This window comes from Schistocerca piceifrons, chromosome 2, assembly GCF_021461385.2.
Source record: "Schistocerca piceifrons isolate TAMUIC-IGC-003096 chromosome 2, iqSchPice1.1, whole genome shotgun sequence".
NCBI lineage: Eukaryota > Metazoa > Arthropoda > Insecta > Orthoptera > Acrididae > Schistocerca > Schistocerca piceifrons.
The window spans coordinates 302,351,507-302,377,741 of record NC_060139.1 but is presented as its reverse complement, the minus strand read 5'-3'; the positions used below and the strand labels follow the sequence as shown (position 1 = coordinate 302,377,741).

General features: G+C 37.2%; 1 protein-coding gene across 2 annotated transcripts in view; it reads right to left on the bottom strand.

Annotated features, from left to right (window-relative positions):
• LOC124777586 (sodium-independent sulfate anion transporter-like) overlaps positions 1–26,235 on the bottom strand; it is a 314,736-nt gene that overhangs the window by 6,047 nt on the left and 282,454 nt on the right. For both annotated transcript variants that reach the window (XM_047253041.1, XM_047253042.1), the window contains exons 8-10: positions 22,474–22,614; positions 18,681–18,826; positions 10,148–10,325 (exon numbers count right to left, since the gene is read on the bottom strand). In XM_047253041.1, the coding sequence (XP_047108997.1) occupies positions 10,148–10,325; positions 18,681–18,826; positions 22,474–22,614 (465 nt within the window). The remainder of the gene's footprint in view (positions 1–10,147; positions 10,326–18,680; positions 18,827–22,473; positions 22,615–26,235) is intronic.

The following is a 26,235-nucleotide window of genomic DNA, read 5'->3' as shown; positions in this document are numbered from 1 at the left end:
TATTCCCCTCTCTGATGGCAGTAGCAGTGATACAACCATTGATAATACAAATCATTGGGCACTAAATTTTAATGAATTCTTTCTATCAGTAATTATAATAATAATATACCAGCAGTTGAAAATACAGGGAAAAGCAGTTCCATTAGATTTACTTAAACAGGTTTGACATACTCCATCAGCAGACATGTTTTGCCAAATCTTCTGTTAAACAGATCACAAAAATCATTGGGCTACTAAAAGCAGTAACTCTCCTTGTTATGACAGTATTTCAACTCAAGTATGAAAATCTTGTAGTCTTGTGCTGTCTTGACATCCATGGAATTAATTACTTTGTAATCGGTCAATGAGTCAAAATATATTTCCTGAAAAACTGAAGTATGTTGTAGTAATACCCATTTATACAAGTGGAGATAAGCAAGTGAGGACTAATTTTAGTTCCATGTCCTTCCTTCCTGTGTCCTCAACATTTTTTGGAAGTGCTGTATCTTATAACATAGAAGCACTTTTCTGCCAATAAATCATCAAAGTTAGATTTCTGAAAAGGCTTGTCTACAGTGTAACAGCCTACAAATTCTGTTCTGGTAGAACTAAATAATAAAAAAATCCTATTCCCACTTTCTGTGAACTTAAAAGGCTTATAATTGTATAGATCATGTAAATCTCCTAGGGAGCTAAAATGTTATAAAGGTGCAGGAGTTCCCTTTTCATAGCTGGAGTCATATGTTAACAACAGAAAACAGTCACATTAAGAAGTGCTATCACATGAAAAAACTAAATTCAGATTGGGGGAAACATTAAATATAGTGGTAAGCAAGGTTCAGTGCTAGGCCTGCTTCTGGTCTCAACCTTCATAAGTAATTTATACGGGATGTTGGAGGTCTCAAAAATTGTCATGTTTGGTTATTACACAAGAGTACAGAAAAAGAGCTGTCCACAATAGACACGAACAAGAGAAATGTGGAACAGAGTTACAAGTGGTTCAATGTAAATTTTTATCCTACGAACATTGTGGAAAGAATAGATTGCTACTCGCTGTAAAGATGAGACACTGAGTTTCAGACAGGCACAATGAAAAGACAGTTTCATATTAAGCTTTTGGGCAAAGCCTTCATCAGAGAAGAAAATCACACATGCTTTCACAAAAGCAATCACTCCTCACAAATACATGAGTGCTATATCTGGCTACTTAGGCCAGACTGAAACTGAAATGTGTTTAATGGGAGTAATAATCCATAATGGAGTGGGGAAGTGGGAGGAGTAGAAGTATGTGGGTGGGGGAATAGGGAACAGTGCTGCCTGACATAGCATGCAGGGACTAGAGGTGGGAGACAAGGCTATCTGGTGCAGTGTCAAAGGCTGTGGGGGAGGGAGGAAAGGGAAAAAAGAGAGTTGAAAGGACAGGAACAGAGAAGGAGAAAAGACCATTGGGTGCATTAAAAGAGAGCAGTACACAGTGAGGTTGAGGGGATGTGGGTTCGGAGGAGGTGATAGGATAGAGAGGGTGAAAACTTAGGGTGGAGGGTGTGGATATAGGAAGTTGCCATATGTTGAGGTGGGACGATTTTGGGAGTGGAGAATGTTTTGTAAGGATAACTCCCATCTGCACAGTTCAGAAAAGCTGCTGGTGGAGGGTTGGATCCACATGGCCTGGGTTGTGAAGCAGTCACTGAAATCAAGCATGTTATGTCCAGCTGCATTTTGTGCAACAGGATGGTCCACTTTGCTCTTTGCTATATTTTGGCAGTGGGCATCCATCCCAGTGGACAGCTGTTTGGTAATTGTACCAATACAAAATGCTGAGCAGTGATTTCAGCAGAGTTGGTACACAACATGGCTGCTTTTACAGGTGGCCCAGCCTCTGATTGGGTAGGATAAGCCCATGACAGGACTGGAAAAGGAAGTGCTGGGTAGGTGATTTGGGTAGGTCTTGCACCTGGGCCTTCCACAGAGATATGACCCCTATGGCAAGGTGTTAGGGTTGAGAGTGGCGTAAGGATGGACTAGAATGTTGTGGAGTTTGGGTGGGTGACAGAATATCACTTTAGGAGGGGTGGGAAGAATCCTGGGTGGGATGTCCCTCATATTGGGGCATGATGATAGATAACCAAAGCCCTGATGAATGGTTTGTTTCAGTTGCTACAGTCTGGGGTGGTATTGCGTGATGAGCGGGGTGCTCCTTTGTAGCTGATTCTTGGGGGTGGTGGGAGGATTTGGGGTATGTGGTGATATGGGATGGGAAATCTGCTTACAGACTAGGGGACAGTGTTTGTCTGTGAAGGATTTTGTGAGAGCTTCAGCATACTGCCATCACTGCAGATATGCTGCACCTTGGTGGTTAGGATGTCTGTGAGGGTGTTTTTGGTGTGGAATGGATGGCTGCTGATGAAATTTAGATACTGTTGGTGTTTGGAGGGCTGTGGACAGAGGTGTGGATGGAGCCCTCAAAGAGGAGGAGGAAGAGGACAACAGCCAGGAAAGTGGCAAGCTGGGTTAAGAAGGACCAAGTGAAGTGGATGGGAGAGAAGGGGTTGAGGTTGTGAAGGAATGAGGATAGAGTGCCCTGGCCCTGAGTCCAGGTCATGAAGACATCATCAATGAACCTGAAACAGATCAGTGGTCTGTGGCTTTGGTAGGTAGGAATGTTTTCTCTAGTTGGTAGAATAATTAGAAGAATGGAAAAAATGTAGATGTCATGGAAGTGATAAACTATGGGAAAAACGCTGGAAAAACAGCAACATTGCTTAACCTTCATTACACCAGAATTATGTGAAAATATTTTTGTAGAATGTATCCATTCATAAAGCTCAACCATTTGTCCCCAATCCTATGTGCAGCTTTAAATACCAAAACTTAGGCCCAGTCTACAAATATAGTGAATCTTGTACACTTCTTCTGAAATGTATAAACTGTTTTGATGATCACATGATCTAGCACAGAAAGGGCAGAGTTCATAGTGAGGAAAGAAACATTCAGGAACTGAAGGTTACCAGAGGAATCCCCTATGGTGAAGCTAAAACAGCTTTTATAGCACTGCAACCTTTATCATTTGTTACTACTTTTGCAGCAGCTCTTCAGAAACCCATAACCAAAAGTAATGCCTCAATACAAACTCCGACATCAGAATCGAGTACAAATACCTGCACTTGATGTACCTGTAGATGAAAACAACACATGGCTCCAAAACCATTCTGTAGTCATCAATGAAAGTTTTAGAAACTGATCCACATAAAAAGGCATATCAGAGACCCAGTGAACCATCACCTTTACTAATACATCCAACATCTCCAATGAGTAAGGAAAAATGCACAAAAAAGCCAATCAAAACAAAAGAAAGTACCAGGTAAACCATCAGCTCAGCAAGCATTTTCCCTTTTGATGATTATTTTAGTCTCAAAGACATTAATATACCATGGAGAAACCAGACAGCACAATTCAACCTCACATTTCACCTGACCTCCTTTGTAAATCACCCCTGCTGAGAGAGGAGGAAAATACCCACTAAACAATGGTACCCACAGGGGATTCCATACTGAAGTGGAACTTAAACAGATTCAGATTGCATCTAGAAGAACTGAAGCTCTTGGATAGGAGAACTAATATTTATCTGCTTACAAAAAACTAATTTCAATGTCACTGGCAAACCCTGTGCTAAGTGCACTGTTTTTGTCAGCAACAGATACCACTCCCCATCAGTCCCACTCACCATGGACATACACGTAGTTGCAGTGGAAGCTCTAACAACTATTAAGATCACAAAGTGTTCTCTATATCTTCACCACATGATTCTCTCAATGAAGATGCACTCAAAGAGCTTTTCAAGAAACTCATCTATCCTTTCCTTGTATTGGGAAACTTAAATGCACACAGTGTACTATGAGGCTCAACTATCACATGCCCTAGGGGTTGAGTCTTTGAGAGACTGTACCTTTTGGAGGACATATGTCACTCTTGAATTATGGTCAGATCACATGTTTATCTACATCTGTAGGGTCTTCTACAGCAACTGACCTTTGCTTCTGCTCTCAAGCTCTTGTTGACTACGTTCAGTGCATGGTGGTCACAGATTTGGATTCCAGCAAATACTTTCCAGTGTAGATCCACCTGATGAATAATGCAGTGATAAAAGGAGGTCACAAAGGTGGATGCTTCAAAGGGCAAACTGCAAACCTGTCACCTGGTTCAGATTCATTGATAACATCTTTGTGCTCTGGGCTGAGGCTGAGAACATCCTATTCACATTTCTCCAGAACCTAAACACCTTCTCCACCATTCCCTTCACCTGGCTCTCTCAGCTCAACAAGCCACCTTCCCTTATGTCAACCTCAGCCTCAAAGATGGCTACATTAGTACCTCTGTCCAATGAAACCTGCCAGCCATGAGCAATACCTCCAATTCAACAGCTCCAGCTGTCACCCATTCCATACCAAATCATGGACCAGCCAGTCATGGACATCAGATCTGTAGTGATTTGAAGTTCCTCTCCAAATATACCAAGGGTCTCAATGAGGGATTTACAGACTAAAATTACACTTCTAGCTGTCTTCAGAAACAGAAGTCCTGTGCCTTCTCTCTCCAGTCCCTTACTCCCTCCCTTATTCCCACTGTTCAGCCATCAAGGAGCATTCCCCTGATAAACCAGTACTTCTCAGGACTGGAGCACCTGAATCACATTCTCTGCCAGGGTATTGACTACCTCTCATCATGCCCCAAAAAGAGGAACACCCTACTCACTATCCTTCTCACTGTTTCCACAGAGGTATTTTGGCACCCACCGAACCTACACAACATCCTTGACCATCCCTACTCCACCCCTGCTCCCAGCCCCTTGTCTCCTGGCTCATATCACTGCAATAGACCTGAATGGATGACCTGTCCCATACATCCTCACACCACCACCTACTTTGGTCATGTAACATGCGTTACCTATCCCATCAAAGGCAATGCCACCTGTGAAAGCAGTCATGTGATCTACAAACTAAGCTGCAACCACTGGTCTGCTTTCTACCTGGACATGACAAGCAACAAGCTGTCTGTCCACATGAATGGCCTCTGATAAACTCTGGCCAAGAGTCAACTGGGCCATCCAGTTGCTGAACATGCTGCTTAACACATTGTGCTTAACTTCCATGACTGGAATTCTGGTCTGAGCTAGACTTTTTGTTGAGCCTGTCTGCAAGTCTATGTGTCATCCTTACTGAAAGTAGCAATTTAACCTTTTCCTAATATTGTTGAATAAGTATTATGTTCTGTTCTATTCTATTCTGTTCAGTGCAGTTGTTGCCTGACATTACTATATTTTTACAGGATGCCATGCCATTGTGGGATAGAATATACTAGTGTAGTATTTGAGTGTGCTGTGTTGTCTGTATGCATGTGACAGGTGCACATTTGTACATTTCTCACAAATGTCACTCATGTGGCAAAGAGTTGAACCCAAGATTAGCACAGTGATAGTCCATGACATGTTGTAATTTATGTTAACACCAGAATATCAAATTAGGAGAGTTATGAAGGATAGAAGGAAGATTAATGATGATGAGAAAGGAACAATTAAGCTGAAATGAATAGGATACTAGCAAGTAATATGAATGAATAACTGCATCAAACCAATGTTTGGGTTTATAACCAAAATATTATTTATGATAAATAATGAAAGTCATTTTCACATAAAATAAGATATTCATTACCCAGATATGACGTATATATTGTCCATGTGGTATACGAGGTCTGTTCAAAAAATTTCAGAACATTTGTAATTTCACACCAATGGTGTGTTGAAGCGAAATGTGGTTGGCATACCTGCACATGGCGGTGTTAAATGTGTAACTGCCAGAAATTTCATTGTTCAGTGCTGTATTGAGCAGAACACTGTGTTGCAATGTTTACAAATTTCACAATGGCAGAGTTAGAGGAGCAGCTCATCTGCATTAAATTTGGTGTAACACTCAAGAAAACTTTTATAGAACACAGAGAAGTACCAAATGATGCAGGAAACCTGTGGTGGTGAGTACTTAAGCTGTACTTTGTCTTACAAATGGTTCACATGATTTAAAAATGGCCAGACAGAAATTAAAGATGACCCTCATTCCGTATGCCCTTTGACATCTACCAACAATGCTCTTGTCAGGAATATCAATGAAATTATGCATGCCAATTGAAGACTGACTGTTTGAGAGATTGCAGAAGAATGTAACATTTCAGTTGGATCATGTCATGAAATCCTGATGAAACATCTTCCAATGAATTGTGTTACTGCCAAATTCATCCCACGGTGCATGAATCACGACCAGAGAGACCTTTGCCTCACTACCTGTGAAGAACTTTTGGATTGGGCAAATGAGAAAGAGATGCTCCTTAAGAGAATCATAATTGGTGATGAGACATTGGTCTATGGTTATGGTGTTGAGACCAAGGTTGAATCTTCACAATAGCTTGCGAAAGGTTCTCTAAGAATGAAAACAAGCTCGTCAGGTCAGGTCAAATGTCAAAGTCACACTGATAGTTTTCTTTGACTTTTAAGGATTAGTTCATCATGAGTTCATGCCACAGGGTCAAACTGTTAATCAGTGGTGCCACTGGGACATGCTGCTATGTCTGCGAGAAAATGTGAGAAGAAACGACTTGAAATGTGGTGGGACAATTGATGGCTCTTTTGCTTCACGATAGTGCACCCACACATTCATACCTGTTGGTGTGTGACTCTAGCACAAAAAGTGAAATCACTGTACTGCCACATTCTCTGTGCTCTCCAGACCTATCCCCTATGGACTTTTTTTATTTCCAAAGTTGAAAACCCCATTGAAAGGATGAAGATTTGCAACGATAGATGAGATAGAAGAAAATGTGCAGATGGTACTTCGTGCAATTCAGCAAGAGATGTACTAAGACTGCTCCCAGAAGTGGACACAGTGTTGGGAATGGTGTATTAATTGTGGAGGAGAATATTTCGAAAAAGACCATGCACAATAACTAAGAGGAAAGAATAGAAAAATTTTATGGACAAAGTACCGGATTTTTTGAACAGATGTCGTATACATCTAAGTCTAATATACAGGGTGTGACTGCTGTTTTATGTGTGCTCCATGCACTGTCCCACTGTAGGGGAGTGGTTGCCTTTCCCTTATTTTACTTACTGCTCAGTCCAGAAATTACCATTATTGTTATATAGAGTGTAGTTATTTATTCTGACGGAGACTGATTAACAGTATTTCCACAGTTATAAGATAATAAATTATGTATATCTAGAGAAAAAAAAATTAAGAGCATATCTCATTTTCCACTTCTTCCATAAATAAGTTGAATATATATATTCTGGGTTTGAGAAACCATTTTAGTATTCTACAAAATGATATTAATTATAAACAAGCTTTTCTCATAGAGTTTATAACAACCATTAGTATTTAACATAGATTAGCATATCAAGATTACTGTTTGGTTTTTAGTACTAAATGAACAGTGGATGAATTATTGTCTAGTTTTTAGTAGTAGCTGAACAGAGGACAAATATTGTAAATAGACAACAAGCAGCTTTTCTGAATGCAGTGGATATTCTGTTGATTAAATAAAAGGAAAGTATGGTGAGTGTCTTAGTTAAATAATATACATCACATTGTTGAATTATAGTTCATTATTAATGAACAGCACAAAAGGCATTCTATGTGGAGGCAACTTTAATATAATGTATAATTTGAATCTCTCTATATCTTTGAGGGTTAAAACTGATAATGTGAGCTGTGGAACATAGTGTTTGAGCAGGCTACACAAATATTACATAGATTTGAAGAATGCCCTGCATGATGATCTCAGATAATTATGTCTCAAAATGATTTGCAGAAAGTAGTAACACTGTGTGACACCAAAACAAAGTAATTCTCATGGTTGCAAGCATCTGCTTTAATTTCAGTTTCCTGTATTTTCCATGTGTCTCTGCACTGCTATTGAAATATGCTTTGTATACCATAAAGTATTTTTCATTATCATGTGAGTGAAAGAAAATATTTTTAGTTCTATGTATGTAAATCAAAGAGGGTAATGAGATGATTCTCAGTCTAGATGGCACAGAAAAAAATCTCTTTAATTTATTGGTCTTATTAGATTCCTGAATTACATTGAAAAAGAACCATGAAGGGTATGAAGGTGGGAAAAGAAAAGAAAAAGAAGCAGTGTTTTCTCCAGATAATAATTTTTCATCATATTAGCCAAACACACTGACTGCCTATGTCTTTCATTCTCGTAATTAATTTCTTCAGTTTTTATTTCCATGGCCATAATTTATTCTACGCACACATACATACACACACACACACACACACACACACACACACACACACACACACACACACACACACACACTAGCATAACATATTTAGACTGAAATTTTCGTAGAAGTGTCATGAGTGAATTTCCATGTATAAAACAGCTCAAATGGCCAATTACTTTATCACTGAGTTAGTGTGTTAAATATTTGCCTTTAAGTGTGTAAGTGAGCAAAATCCTAGGAAAGGTTTGAAATTATGCTTTGTTTGCTGGAAGTTGCTAAAACTGGGCGAATATAAACAGGACATTTTGCACTCCATTTTAACCAAAGTACAGTTTTAATGCATCTAAATGTTTTTGATATCAAAACATCTCATGAGAAATGTGACGTACAATTATATAATTTTGCAGGCACATTCTGTAATATATGTAGATGTTGCCTGCAAAGTGTATTGCAAATAGAGTTCGTAGTAAAGAAGTAATAATTTAAAGTTTTATTGCATTTTAAGCCAAAAGTAATGTTTCACACATCTAAATGTTTACAATTCATATCTCCTGAAATATGTTTTATACAGTGATGTAATTTTGCAGGTAAAGAAATTCAGTGGTATATCTGGATAATGTCTGCAATTTGTGTTGTAAATAGAGTCAGTAGTGAAGAAACAACAAATTAAAATCAAATAATGGAAACTCCAGTTTGGAATATCAACAATATAATAAAAAAGGTACATAGCTACTCACTGTAAAGATGACACATTGAGTTGCAAACAGGCATAATGATAAGACTGTTACACATTTAGCTCTAGGGACACACACACACACACACACACACACACACACACACACACACACACTCATTCATTCACGCAAGTGAGCACACCTCGCACACGCATGACGGCCATCTCTGGTAGCTCAGACCGGAATACTTCATGTGTGAGTGTGCCGTGCTCACTTGTGTGAAATGAATGTGTGTGTGTGTGTGTTTTACCTTTTCTGGAAAAGGCTTTGGCTGAAAGGGTAACAACTTTTGCCATCTGCAACTCAATGTGTCATCTTTATGGTGAGTAGGTATCTTTTGCCTTATATTGTTAATAAATTAAAATGTCATGCATGAATGGTGAAAATGTAGTAAGCAATAAATTCTTTTGCACTGATAATTTTGTTCAAAAAATGGTTCAAATGGCTCTGAGCACTATGGGACTCAACTGCTGTGGTCATAAGTCCCCTAGAACTTATAACTACTTAAACCTAACTAACCTAAGGACATCACACACATCCATGCCCAAGGCAGGATTCGAACCTGCGACCGTAGCGGTCGTGCGGTTCCAGACTGTACCGCCTTTAACCGCTCGGTCACTCCGGCCGGTGATAATTTTGTGGAGGTAAAGGTTTGAAATTATGTGTAATCTCTGCTGGAAGTTGCTAAGTGTTCTCATTCTCAAATACTGGATGAATGAAGTTTGTGTATGTGTGTGCCATCAGGTATGATGCCTCAAAACACACACACACACACACACACACACACACACACACACACACACACACACACACAGTTTCTAACTGTAATACTTGTCTTATTGTGTTAAATTTTTAAAATAAGATTATACCTCTCAAGCAGTACATTTTAAAGATTTAAATTCAGTCAATAATTATATGAAATATTGAGAATATAATCTTTGTTGCTCCTAAGTTGCAACTGGTTCTGGGATAGCATTTTAGTAATATAGATAATTGCACAAAATTTGAGAATTGTAAATTCTATGCATATCACTCTAATGTAATGCAATAAATACTGGTAGTGGTAATTTAAGCAGATCAGAATAGGGGGATGTTTGTTGCATCTCTAATATACAAAACCAGGCAATGATGTCATTAGATATTTGAAACTTACCTCTTGCTGCTGTGAAGTCTGCATGCTGGACATGCTGACAGTCAATCACAACTGGCAAATTTTCTTCAGCACAATTGGCACTTGCTTTAGCAACAGCATCTCGTAGAAAATCAACTGCTGGGAAAAGCAGTCCAGCTCCAGGTCTCACCAGCAAATATTCAGGACCAGCTGGTGGACACTGAAAATAGGAATTGTATTTTTATAACAGTGAAAAATTGTTGCATATAGATACAAATATTTCAAGCTCTGTATTAACAATTTTACAAGTTGCCAAGGATGTGCTCTGTGAACTATGTTGGTGAAAAGGAGACTGGAACTAACTGCTCTTGTTTCATTGGTTTGTTTATCAAGAAGAAGAACCTTTAGGAATGTGGAATTAGTCAAAGTATACCATTAACAATAGAAACAACTCTCATAAACTTAATATGTACACTAAATTAACAAATTTCTGTCACTGTACTGCTTAGTATCTTTTGTGGCTATACAATATAAATGTAAAATTATAAATTATCAACAAAGTCACTATTAAAAAAAACTTCATCCTCAGTTGTATTAAATAGCTGCTGTTTATCTTCCACTGCAGGGCCTATGTGTTCCTGGTCTGCCTATTAATTCAATGAGTTCTTTCAAGACAAATTATTGAAAGTATTTGCTGTGACAACAGTATCAGTAGAAGAGAGATACTTCCTGATTGAAGTTTGGGGCCAGTCAAAGAGACGTAAAGGATGGCTCTGATGGTAGGCAATTCCCATGAAAGGCAGAGATCTGAGCTTGAGACAAGGTCAGATACAAAGTTTCAACTCCCAGGAATGATGAAATTTAATATATCTGTCAGACTATAGGAAAGATGAAAATATGAGTCTAACACAAGATGCAAAAGATATAATGAACTGTCTAGAATTTTCAGAGCATAATTCAGAAATTTAGCAAATACCATTCAACTACTGAAGCAAACGTATATATCAAAACTGAAATCTAAGGATTTACTACCCTGAATAATTTTCTGTCAGTCAGTACTGATTTCTGCACCACAATATGTGATTTATAAAATCACAGACAAATAATTGATGCACAGCACAAACTACCACTTCTGAGTTCCCTGGCTTGCTCACTTCATTGATAATGACTTGTCTTTTAGTGAATAATGGAGTGGATCATCATTTGTATTATTTGGTAATTGGTTAAATGGGGTTCAGTAAGCACAAAAAATTGAGACATCACTATTAGTTTATTGTATCCCTTGTCAAGAACTCTTCTTAAAAAAATTCATTTTTCATTACTGCTTCAGTCTTGTGTGGCATATCTTATTTGTGAGTTACTGTTCAATATTCTTCTGACATGTGAACATAAAATTCAGTACACTACTTGGCTAACTTATGATACTTCCTCCAACTGAGTGTTCACAACTGGGAACATCTGTAGACTCAAATTTAACAACTACCACATGGTGCGTGCTCATAAACAAGCAACCATAAAACTCATTGTTGAGCCCAGAGATGCTACACCATATGTTACCACTACTCACAGTAGTTGTATTTGTTCTTATAGTGATCAAGATACAGCAACAGTGACCTCACACGCTTTAAAATGTTTCTAAAGAATTACAAACTGTGTTAGTATTCTTTTTTCTTCCAAACAGCTAGAAATGCTATTACTAGTATGTGAAGAAATGAATTAAGATGTTATTACTGGTTTGTGAAGAAATGAATTAAGATTTCTCATCAGACAGAAATGGGCCAAAAATCTTAGGACTACATTTGTTCAACTTCATGTCAGTTTCTCAACATTTACAATAATGGCATAATGATCTACTGACATAGCCAATGAGTAATCAGTTTCAGATTTAGTGTTTTATGATGAAGTGTTTACCAAAGCCACAATGTAGAAAGAAAAGGTAAAATGACCTATGCAATGGCGTTTTGTAGTTGAGCATTCATTAACTGAGATCAGTAATGCACAGAGGCTTGCAACATGCAGTTTCCACCAATGACACATTCACATGATGAACATCTTGAGATGTCAGATTTAAAATGATGATTGGAAGTCCCTTTAACTGTGATATGTGAAACATGATTTAATTTCTGCATTAGAAAATACCACACCCTATTACAATCATTACATTAAAGGCATGTTATGGCTTATGACAAATTTGCAAAGAATTTGCAAGTGTTCATGTTTAAGAATAGATGAGCTGGTGGTCATGATGCTGAAAAATTTTGACAATTCTCAATCATTTAGCCAGCCACTATCCAGTACAATCACAACAACATTTAGCTTTAAACTCCTTTTAAGAAACAGATGACTGTAATTTGAAGGATCAGAAAAGTAAGTTGGAAGCAAAACTAGTATATCCTGGAACCACAGATTATTACTGCAAATGTATAATGTAGAGAGTAAAGTAAATCTCCATTAGTTAAATGTAAAAGTACCTTTTACCATCAACAAGTAACAGTATACGCATATAAATATTAAACTGTACCAGTAGTAGATAACCAGTCAACCAAGAGCTCAAGACCGTGACTAAAAAAGTGGAAATGTTCATCAAATAAGGGATTATCCCGTGGATTGCAAAATTTTTGTACAGCCATTTAAGCACAAAGGCAGAGCAGAGTTAAAATATTTCTTTAATAATATGGTATACTAACATTTACAATAATTATTTATTATGTCATGTACAAATACACTGTGAAATAGCTATTTCCTTTTGCTGTTGTATTTCTTCACTTATTCTATATTTAAACATTAATCCCCATGAATAGGTCAATGGAACAAATATGTGAATAGATGATTTCCCTTGAATAGAAAAAGAAAAGGGGATGAGGGTGTGCTTCATTATAAGTCATTGTCTGTCTGCATATTTTGAATGCCACTTCAATTGAAATTCTTATATCTGGGTTGAGTGATCCATTGCCCTTTCTGTTTTTACTACATTTCATGAGCATTTCTTCTTTTAGATGTACATTTTATGTAATATCTAAAATATTCAGGCTGATCTGATGCAGTCTAATAAACATGTCAACAAAGTGCAGTGCAAGAACACAGTCAATAAAACCGAAAAATTTCTTGCACTTTGCAACACAATTGAAATAAAAGTCCATACAGTAATAAATACAATGTGCTCTTTTTGGCACACAATTACAGGAGGAAATTAACTAGTGTATTATATGCCAGGGCCAGGGTTGGTGGTCATGTGTGTGTGATGAGGTGTGTTTGCTTATGTGTATGAATGCTGTGTGTTCTCTTTTACTGATGGTGGTTGTGGCTGAAAGCTTTGTGCAATTATTTTGTAACTGTGCCTGTCTGCAACTTAAAATGTCTTCTTTATGGTAAGTAGCTATCTCTCTTATATTGTATTACAAATATGTTATGTTCAGCAAATTATTCAGTGAGTGAGCATCCAGTCTTTTTTTTAGAGATAATTGTAAGCTGTTAGTTCCAGAGCCAGAGTGCAAATACTTCATGTAAAACTCAGGTTCCTAATGGCTTAGAGAGAAAACAAAACAAATGCAAATATCTTTTCCTCATGCAAGTCAACATTCACTGTAATAGCTATAAATTATTAGAGGTAGAACACTTTTGCAAGATAAAAAATGATGAGTTGTGTCTCAGCACATTGAGTTACAGAAAATGAAGTAGATTTTTTATAGCTAATGAGTACATTCTGGCAGCTATAATGTAGAGAGGTGGGACAAAAATGGGGTTGCAGTATCTATCGGACAATATATAAAACTTTGTAATACAGATAGAAGGTCATACTCTTATGAATCATATGGAGAATTTAGTTGTAAAAGACTGATCAACCAGAATATCATAACTGTTAGTTTGTTTAGATCTCTAAATGGTGATGTTAATTTATTTTTTTGAGAAATTTGAACAAAAAATGAAAAAAATTTTAAAACTCACAGCAGATGTTGCAATATGTGGTCATTTCAACATAGAATTGACAGCCTCAGGTAGGCCTAACTCAAAAACATATTTAAACCTCTTCAGATCATTAAATTTATATTTTACAAATATTTAAACCTCTTCAGATCATTAAATTTATATTTTACAAATGATAAACCTACATGTCAGAATGCCTGTTCAGACAGTATTATAGTTCCAGAATGAGATTTTCACTCTGCAGGGGAGTGTGCGCTGATATGAAACTTCCTGGCAGATTAAAACTGTGTGCCCGACCGAGACTCGAACTCGGGACCTTTGCCCGCGAAAGGCAAAGGTCCCGAGTTCGAGTCTCGGTCGGGCACACAGTTTTAATCTGCCAGGAAGTTTCAGTATTATAGTTAATTTCTCAGGATACATATATGCTGTTAACATAGCAGAGGAATGTTCCACAGATTGATCCACTACACCTCAAGTACCTTCATGCACAGTAAGATACAGATTATGTGGCTGCAGACAAGAAGTCAAGCATGACATGGGTAGAGGTCAGAAAGAGGAATGTTTTAAGTTATGCATGGACTGCCTCAGAAATGCAAACTGGGACTTTGTTTATGAATATTATGTAGGTATTTAACCTGCTGAAACTCTTTCTAATAATTTCTTTCAGATATCTATTGACTTATGGTACAATTGCTTACCACTGAAAAGTACTAAAACAGTACTAAACCAAATGGAAAATGTAAAAATGTTAAGTGGTACACTGATTACATCACTGGTATCAGTGAAAAGAAGGTTCCACTGGACAAAATGCATAAAAAGAACTACAAATGTGGCACAGTGTAGTATGGTACTTTTTATGAAGAATGCCTGAAATATAAACAACATTATAAAACCATACTTAAACTTACCAAACAAGTTGCGCATGAAAATTATATAGAAGGAATGCTGAATAAATACAAGGTTCCTTTGGATATAATACAACAGAATTCAATTCTAATAAAATCTTCTCAGTTTTCAAGCTGCATCAGTTCAAATAAAATTATTGAGCTTCCGAAGGTTATTTCCACCATTGTTATCAGGAGTAAAAACCACTGACCAACTGGGCTGGCACAGTTTTATGCTTACATAGGCACAATTGCAGCCCCTGGCATCATTCAGTCAGAGATGGCCAAAATAAAGCATGTGTGGAAAGTGAGTTGGGCAGCTCATAGCAGCTCCAGCCTGCCCCTGGATCGAGTGATATAAAGTGGCACGAGGGGTCGGCGCCACTTTTGAAACTGTCATTCCACCTTCCTAAAAGCGTCAAGCATCTGTCTTTGGTCCCTTTTGATATCTAAACTCTGTCCCACACTTAGTTGAACATATCAGCAACTAATATACTTGCTGATCATCTTCTTAGAGGGCATGAATTCCATTGGGATCAAAACTGCTACACAATAAAAAGGAAAATATTCATTGTTTGCAAACCACTTGCTTTTGTTATGGATAAATGTCTAGAATTTGGAGTTTTTCCCAACCAGCACAAAATTTCAAAAGTTATATCTATACCATATACTAAAAGGGGGAAAAGCATCTTCCTGAGAACTACAGACCATGTCTGTTGTTGCACTCTTATCCAAAATATCTGAAGCAATTTTTAACAAAAAGCTTAGTAACTACTTTGAAAAAACATAACCTTCTTTCTAATAGACAACATGAGTTTCAACAAGGAAAAATACCACTTCCGCAGTTCTTGAAATTATTCGTCAGACATTAATTGCATTTGAAAATAAGAATATGGACCCTCTTGAGCTATGCAGTTTGTGTAAGGCATTTGCCTGTATCCGTTTGTCATCTTACTAGTCAAACTACAGTATTATGGAATAAATAATACAGCACTAGCATAATTGACTCTTATCTAAATAACGGGAGAAATTAGTGTTAATTCAAAATAGGCATTGTTCCATAAAGAAATCATGTCTGCCCTTGTACCATTCTTCTTCACTGTTGCAATTAACAATTTGCAACATTATGTTGAGCTTCAGGCAGTTATCAGTGATGTGGATGATACAGTTTTAATCACCACAGATCAAGATATGCCAAGGTTGCACCAGAATTCTCAGGACACTCTTTCCTTAATGCCGAGCTTGTTTTCATCTAAAAAAACTACTGTATAATCCAGAGAAACCTCAGCATCTGCAGCTGAGAGTAGCTAAAGACATAGAATCAAAATCTGAACACGTTGATCCCAACAAAACTGGCAACCCCACATTAAAAATGTCAGATATCATGAGTGTCCTGTCTCATTTGGAAATTAGCTAATCTAGTAAGTAAAAAATATCTTAGGACAGCTTACTTTAGACTTTTTCAGTCTTGCATATGTTATGGGCTGTTGCTGTGGGGTCACTCATGTCATGTCAGTGATGAACTACTAATTGAGAAAGAGGTGCTACAAATAATGTGTAATGTCAGTCAAAGGGAGCACTACTGTCCTTTATTTGCTAAGATCAAAATATTGACAGTGATAAGGCCTGATCTACAGCTACATCTACACTCTGCAAACCAACTTGAAATGCATGTTAGATGGTATGTCCCATTGTAAAAGTCATTATATTTGTCCCCAGTCCATTCATGTACGGAGTGTGGGAAGGATGATTGTTTGAATCCCTCCATTCTTGTCTTCATGATCCCTATGTGAGTATTATGTATTGGGTTGTAGCATATTCCTAAAGCCATCATTTAAAGCTGGTTCTTGAAATCTGTTTAGTAGCCTTTGTTGGGTTAATTTGTGCCTATCTCAAGAGTCTGCCAGTTCAGTTTTTTCAGAATCTTGGTAACACTCTCTCGTGGGTCAAACAAACCTGTGGCCATTTGTACTGCTCTTCTCTGTGTATGTTCAATATTCCATGTTAGTCCTATTTGGTACAGGTCCCACACACTTGAGCAGTATTCTAGAATACATCACACAAGTGATTTGTAAGCAATCTCCTTTATAGCCTGATTGCACTTCCCAGCATTCAACCAATAAACTGCTTTATCCGCAACTGAGCCTATGTCATCATTATATTTCATATCTCTACAAAGTGTTACACCCAGGTATTGTATGAGTTGACTCACTGATATATAGTCATAGGATACTACATTTTTTTTTCATTTTGTGAAGTGCACAATTTTACATTTCTGAACATTTAAAGCAAGTTTCCAATCTTTGCACCACTTTCAAACCTTATAAAGATCTGACCTAATATGTATGCAATGAAGATAATCAATTTTTGACAATATGATGTATCTGGATAGACAAAAAAATCTACTCATCAAGTGGCAACAGGAGAACACACACATACAAAAAAGTTTAACTTAGAGCCACTGGCTCTGAAAGCTTGCATATCTTAAACCTTTTTGTATGTGTGTTCTTCAGCCACCACTTGGTGAATAGATTTTTTTATCTATCGAATTACATTATACTGAATATTTCTGCAGATTCATTTAGGCAATACTTCATTATTGATAACCGCATCATCAGGAAAATTTCTCAGGTTATTATTGATATTGGCTGCAAGGTCATTAACATACAACATGAACAGAAGCACTTCTTGGGGCACACCTGAAGTTACTTCTGCATCTGCAGATTACTCTCCATTCAAGATAATGTGCTGTGTCCTCCCTACCAAAATGTCCTAAATCCTGTCACAGATTTCACTTGATACCCATATGATTGAACCTTTGACAATAAGTGTAGGTGTGGTACTGAGTCAAACTGTTTTCGAGAAGCAAGAAATACTGTATCTTCTTGACTACTTTGATCCAATGGTTTCACATAAGAAAAGTGCGAGTTGGGTTTCAAATGACCAATGTATTTGAAATCCATGCCAGTTGCTATGGATGAGGTCATTCTGTTCAAAATACCTCATTATGTTTGAGCTCAGAATATATTCTAAGATTCTACAACAAATCAGTGCCAAGGATATTTGATGGTAGTTTTATGGATCACTTCTATTATCCTTCTCGTAGATGGGTGTGACCTGAGCTTTCTTCAACTACTGGGCACCGTTTTTATAATAGATTATAGTTAGAGGAGGGGCTAACTCAGCTGCATATTCAGTGTAGAATCTGATAGCGATTCCTTTGGGCTCTAGAGCTTTGTTCAGTTTTAACAGTTTCAGCTGTTTCTCAATACCACTGACATTAATTCTAATTTCACTCAGCTTTTAGAGGCACAGGAATTAAATTGGTGCAATTTTCCTGCATTTTCATTTTAAAAGGAACATTTGAAAACACAGTTAAGCATTTCAGTTTTTGCTTTGCTACCCTCAATTTCAGTTCCTGTCTTATTCATTAGGGACTGGACACTAACTTTGGTTCATGATTTTAAAAGTAACTTGTAGAACTGGTTAACAGATAGTCCATTCTACAGTTCATGGCCACACCTGGATTGGCTACTTGTAGTTCAGAAATTGAATTTTAAGATTATGATTGCAATTCTGCACATTTGGTTAATGTAGGATAAATAATTTGTAGATGTAATGTGAAAATTAATTAATATAGTGATTGATATTGTAGCTATCATGTCATCAGTGTAAAACCTATGCTACTACAAGTGGCCAACAGCAAATAAAAAATCTGAATGTGAATTCGAAAGTGGGAACACAAACTACTAATAATATAGACAAACCTTCAGTTTTTCCACTGTGACACGTGGTCTAGCATTGAAGTACAGGAGAATAGCAATGTCAACTGCAATTCCAATAACAATTCCAATTTCAACTCCAAGCCATAGACATGCAATGAATGTCACAAATAAGGGGATGAGATCTCTCTCTGAAAACCAGAATCATAAAAAATAATTAGCATAGATGCAGAATATAATTGTTCTCAAAATCTTAACTAGACTTTCCTTTATATAAATAATTTTGAATTCCTTTTTTTCCATTCCATGTACAGCAAAATCCTATGGAATATTAGCATGAGCCATTATGCTATTCTGTCTTTTAAATTATTGTGTTGTTAAGGATAAAGGGTACTTTTCCGGCTCAATATTATGTAAAAATCAACACGTATTTCTTTCAAGCACTGTTTATAATGTATATATTTTACAGATTTTTTGTTGATATCAGGTAATGCAGCACACTTTCTAAGCAAATTAAAGTATTTTGAATATTTTTGAACCTGCTTAGGGTTATTAAAAAATTACAAAGAAATTGATGCAATTTTTCTTTCAACATGCTTCCTCAAATTGAGGTACCATGTAACCCAATATTATACATTCAGGTTTTTACCAGATATGCATGACATGATGGGTGAGGTACTAGACCTATTTAATTTCACCTATTACATATATTACAAGGATAAAAAATATCACATCTTACATTTTAATTTTTATAATTTTTTTCCTAATAAAAGCTTAGGTCTACTATATAAGTATGAACTATTGACAGCTACAGAAAAACATTAGAGCAAAGCTTTATAAACTTTACGAAACATTTGTACCTGAATTCTGCAAAATAAAACTTGTGGGAAATTGTGAATGAAGATATGAGTCCAATTAAACTGTGCCTCGGAACATTCCTGAAGCATAGTCTTCATCCTGCAGCATTTCTTCATCTTCAAGATTCCTCTTGGCATTTCTTTTAGCACTTCTTGCTTCTTTAGTAAGTTGAAGAGCGAATCTTTTAGCTTCATGCACCTGTTGTCTGTCACACGCAAGCAATTGATCTTCCATATTAGAGCCACATTTTATGCCTAAATTTCTCAGGACTTCCAACCTTCCTATCAATCCACCATTGAAACATATCACTACATCTAGTACTCCAACTTTTAATGTATTTAGTCCTATAAAAACATTCTTGGGTTATCTTTCTGATATGCAATGGTTAAAACTCTTATTTGTATTATGAGTGCCCTCATGAAGACATTTACTAAGCAAAACAGGGTCACTCAGGCCTCTAAAATTGGTTTTATTTGATTCATAACAGAATCAGGAAGAGAATGCTTATGATGGTATATTTGACCACTTTCTTTTGATTTTTGGTAACCACACCAAGAATCTGCTCCTTTAGGGCAAAGTCCATGAACAGGGTGGTCATCTGCAGATAACTTTTGAAAGTAGGTGGCCCATACAGCTTTTCTCATTGCTGTAACATCATTCAGAGGTGCAGTTCATCTAATGGCCAGTCCATAATAACTCTGAAGAAGGTCTATTTCAGTTTCTGTCAATCTGCCTCGGCCAGATGGAGTTTTCCATCAGATAGCAACTTTCCTTTCATTTCTCTCTATAGTGTCCCCAATCTAGCACACATCCTCTTTTGCACATGTCCACAATACTCCAGATTTGTTACCAAGGTATCACCATAAACATTGAACTCATTAATTTTATTGAAAGCTTTAGAGTCCCCGTCGCCTAGGTACTTTGTATATCTAATGTTATAAACAGGCACCGACCTCTGAAATATTTTTGTAGCTCCATCACAATCCATACCTCCACAGTAACCATCATAATTCTTAGAACACTGATGTTCAATATGTCCTTCAGTGTTACCATGGCAGATGTGGCAGTACTTAGATAAGCACTCAACATCAACAACTTTTCCATTCTCCAGAGAAGTAGCACTTACAACACCATTCAAGGAACAATGTCCTCTACATTGCCATGTACCATCAAATGCAACAGGAATGTCCTTGGTTGCCCCAATATTTACATTTTCTTCTACTGCACATTTCATACATGCTTTAGACGCAACTGTCAGGGTGCCTAAAAGTATTTTCATGTACTTGCTGGACCTACTGGGAGGAGGAGGATGGCCCATCAAATCACAGAACGTTTGAGCAGCCTTTTTTCCTTTTCCTATTGCACACATTGCATACACTAGCTTCAAATTCACATAGTATGAATTATGCACAATGTTCGAAGTCATTTTCGAGGTACATTTACTACAGGATCTACACAGAACAACTAATTTTGATACTAAACCCTTCCTGCTACTTTGTTGTTCAGTTATTTCCAGTCGGCCTACACTATCACATTGTTTACGTTTCGCCACTTCCTTTGGGTTGGGTTGTTTGGGGGAGGAGACCAAACAGCGAGGTCATCAGTCTCATCAGGTTAGGGAAGGAAGTCGGCCCTGCCCATTCAAGGGAACCATCCTGGCATTTGCCTGAAGCAATTTAGGGAAATCACGGAAAACCTAAATCAGGATGGTCGGACGCGGGATTGAACTGTCATCCTTCTGAATGCAAGTCCAGTGTGCTAACCACTGTGCCACCTTGCTCAGTCCACTTCCTTTATTAAAGAAGATAAGGTGCCCACATCAACAACAACAAATTTGCTACCAACAGCTTGACTGTTAATACAAAAAATTGAATCACCAGGAGGCATGCCATGTGGGAGTTTCTTCCCTTAAGAACTGATACGTAGGTTACTTTCAACAGTGTGGCTTGCTTTGTCTGTGAACTGGTTACCACAGAATTTCCTTTTAATGAATTTCTTGATGTGTGGCATAGTTCATATTTATTGCACACTAAAGGATATGTACTTCCATATATATGTGTAGCACTTGGGCAACAAACAATTCAGAAACACGTGAACAAACTGCTTCAGCGAAACAAAAGTAAATAGTAGCAAAGATAAGCATTTACAGACACTAGAAACCTGCACTGTTACCAACATATACAATGTACCATACATATAATCACTGGAAACAGAAAGTTCACAGTTCTTTTCAAAATAATACTGGTTTCTGTAACAGAAATAAAGGGGCTGGTATACATGATTGTAGCTTTAAAATTTGGCATATATAGGTCATTTTTCATTAAAAAAGTCATAAAAAATTTCAATTTTTCCATCATTTGTAAGTACCCTGTATCCTTAATGAACACTGAATAAATTTTCAACTGCCAGGACTGCTAAAATCATTTATTCATATAGATTACTGGGTTTGGCAATTCTCCATTGCTATCTTTGGATCTATGTTAACATCATTATTCAATCTTCTCCTTCAGTACAATGAGTAGTGCTCTACAATGTATCTCTGTGTTGGTATCATGAGCTGGACTAGAAGTCATCCTGTCAGTTTCAAAATAATAGCTACGTACATACTAGTTATTATGCCGAGTTGAAAAGTGGTGGTGAATGAGAGCACTTGTAACTGGTCCAATACTGTGTATGTACATAATTGTTATTTTAAAATTGACATGCTAACTTCTAGTGTAGCTCACGATACCAACATGGACTTACTGTGTAGAGCACCACTTACTGTACTGAAGGAGAAGAGTTTGTAATTATGTAAACATAGATCTGAAGATGGCAACAGAGAAGTGCTGAAGTTAAAATTATATCTCATATCTAGAAAGCACATCAGACCATAAACATTAATTTTCCATATGAAATAAGTCAGAACTAATTCATTGTAGCAGTAATGTGTATTGTTAAACACTGTAAAACTATAAGTTGTTAATAAGATAAAACTTACTGTTTGATCGCCATAATGAAGGAAGAATATCTACTTCAATCATAAATATAACTGCACAGATAATAACTGATGACAGAGTAGCCTTTGGGATGTAGTAAAAATGTGGAGTCAGAAGACTGAGAGCCATAATTACAAGTATTCCTGGAATGAATAAAAATGCTGAGTTATTAGGTTTCTAGAAACGCCCATATGATTGACAGAAACAATAAAAAATACTACCATTTAAACATATTGTGTAATAGCATTACTTTTCGATTGGAGTAGAGTAACCATGTAAAATATTGGATGTTGATATTTGAGGTCAAATGCTGTAATTAAATAATTAAGGCAGGAATGAAAGAGCCAAGGAATAGTCTATAGAACTATGGCAGTGGCAGCACAAGTAAATATAGGTTATAGAAACAACTAGATTAGAAAACCAATAACATATCAAACAGAAAGTGAAAATGGAATGGGAGATGTAACTTGACGGATCTAGTTCATAACTATGACTTTTTGTAAATTTGCTGCTGTATGGGAAGTATGATTGTTTTAAATTTTAATTTTTATGTAATTTCATTTTAGAGAGTGTGTTTATAAACGAAAAAAAGTAGATTCTATATGTGTGTTTTCTCCTGCTGCTGCTTGATAAGCAGATTTTTTTTATCTATCTGATTACATTAGATTAATTAATCAAATATATGTCTGCAAACCAGCAAAATGCAGCCTTAAAAGTATTATTTTAACAAAATATGTGGCACTGTTACACAAATGACATGCCACTCATCATAATATTCATTGTGAACACAAGATATGGAAAATGTAACCTACATACTTAACAGTATTTTGACAACATGAAAAAGGTACTTTGATATGTAGGAGCTTCTATTGTTTTACTTTATCTTAAATGTATCTTTGTGCACAATGGGGGCATGAATTGTCATCCATGAAGACAAATGCCTTGCCAATATGCTGCCGATATGGTTGCACTATCGGTCGGAGGATGACATTCACATATTGTACAGCCGTTATGGTGCCTTCCATGACCACCAGCTGCGTACATCAGCCCCACACTATGCTACCCCAAAACAGCAGGGAATCTCCACCTTGCTGCATTCTCTGGACAGTGTGTGTAAGTCGTTCAGCCTAACAGGGTTGCCTCCAAACACATCTCCGATGATTCTCTGGTTGAAGACATATGCGACACTCATCGGTGAAGAGAATGTGATGCCAATCCTGAGGAGTCCATTCGGCAGGTTGTTGGGCCCATCTGTACCATGCTGCATGGTGTCATGGTTGCAAATATGGATCTTGCCATGGATGTTGGGTGTGAAGTCGTGCATCGTGCAGCCTATTACACACAGTTTGAGTCATAACATGACGTCCTGTGGCAGCACGAAAAGTATTATTCAACATGGTGGTGTTGCTGTCAGGGTTCCTCTGAGTCATAATCCATAGGTAGCGGTCATCCACCTTGGGTGGCCTGAGCGAGGCATGTCATTGATAGTTCCTGTCTCTCTGTATCTCCTCCATGTCCAAACAACATCGTTTTGGTTCACTCTGAGACGCCTGGACACTTCCCTTGTTGAGAGCCCTTCCTGGCACAGAGTAACAATGCAGACACGATAAAACTGCAGTATTGACCGTCCAGGCATGGTTGAACTACAGACAACACAAGCCGTGTACTTCCTTCCTGGTGTAATGACTGCAACTAATTGGCTGTAGGACCACCTCCATCTCATAGGCACTGTTCATGCATTGTTGTTTACACCTTTGGGTGGGTTTAGTGAAATCTCTGAACAGTCAAAGGGATTGTGTCTGTGATATAATATCCACAGTCAACGTCTATCTTCAGGAATTATGGGAACGGGGGTGATGCAAAACTTTTTTTGATGTGCGTATTTGCATATATTTGTGAATCATGATGTATGTATTAGGTAGGTGCATAAGTTCATAGTGTTTTTGAATGTTGGTATTTCAGTTGCTATGGGTTTATTCATCAATTGTCATTTTTATTTGTACTTGACTGTTGCTATTTGAGTTAATGTATTGTCATTTTGTCATTTGGAGGTAGTGAGTGGAGTTGTGGGCACTAGAAAATGGAGTGCCAATGGAGAAATCAGAACATTTCTGATATATTGTTCTGTTTGAGTTCAGTAGAGGGGTGACAGCAGCAGAAGCAGCCAGAAAAATTTATGCTATGTATGGGGATAATGCCCCTTGACAAAGCATAGCAAGAAACTGGTTTTCTTGTTTTAAGGAGTATTGTTTTGACATTAGTGATTCTCCATGTTTAGGAAGAACTTTGGGGTTTCATGAAGACTGTGTAAATGCATTAATCCACAATGTCCGTGTCAGTGTACACAAGAACTGGCATGTGTGATGAACTGTGATCATTCCACCATCCTGCCCCATTTGCATACAATGGGGAAGGTTTGAAAGCTGGTTGTATGGGTACCTCATGCTCTAAGCCAAAATCACAAAAATCAGTGGGTTTCACCAGAAAGACTATGTGAAATGATGTTACTCCATGATAACACCTGCCTGCATTCTGCTACACTGTCAAAAAGTGCTGTACAGAAGATGGGTTGGGAAGTCATTCCACACACATGTCATTCACTTGACATCACACTCTTAGATTTACACTTTTTCTGCTTCTGTTTAACAGCCTTCAATGAGCCTCCTTTCCAGATGAAAAGGCACTCCAGACCTGGTTGGATGAGTTCTTTGCGTCAAAACCACAAAATTTCTACTGTTGCAGCATTGAAAGTTATCCAACATTGGCAGACTATTATAAACAGTGAAGGAGACTATATTATTGATGATTAAAGTCAGGTGTATCAGTTGGGATTATTGAATTTATGAAAAAATGCTATTAACTTATGCAAAAAATCTAGTATTATATGACAGAAGTAGCTCCTTTTCTCACAACAGTTTACCATAGGTTACTGCAGCAATCAAGGGTTGGAAAAATGCACCATCATTCCTATTTTCAAGAGGTGTTCAACAGGTCACTCATTATAAAATTATGGAACCCATTTTATGCTTGTATATTGTAACAGTCTTAAAGAGCAAATGTCTCCCCTGTCAAAGTCAACATGAATTCTACTAATACTGCTTTTATGAAACTCAGCTCATTTCATTTGTCCATGAGATCCAAAGCAGTAAGTAATGGTACCCTGGTTGATCCAGTTTTGCAGTGTAATACTACAAACAAAATATAAACTCATCAAGAACAGCCTTCTAACAGAACAGAATACTTTTGAGTGAGAAGAACTATCAAATTGTTTATGTTATCCTGTCACTGTAGAGGAATTCAAATGGTTATCTGGTCTCTAAAAAGTAAGAATTCCAAAGGGGTGGATAATGCATCTAATAATTTAATGAAGTATTTAGATCTATGGATAAATGATATTTTTAATTGCTCAATTCAACAAGGCATTGTTCGTGAAAGACTCAAGTATGCCATTGACAAGCCCCTATACAAAAAGGGTGATAAGACTGAGTTCACTAACTACCATCCTGTTTATTATTAACAGTTTCTCTAAAATACTAGAAAAAATAAATGCATGCTAGAGTTAATGAACACCTAGTTAGGAACAGTGTTATTAGCACGTGCCAATGTGGCTTTGAAAAGGGTAGATGCAGTGTTTGCGCCTTCAAAGAGGTCCACTTCCAAATGAAGTCCTCGAGTCTCAAAAAAAAAAAAAAAAAAAAAAAAAAAAAGCGCTTACAAACTGCAAAATATTGAAGCATGAAGCAAGAAATCCAGAAATATAAGCA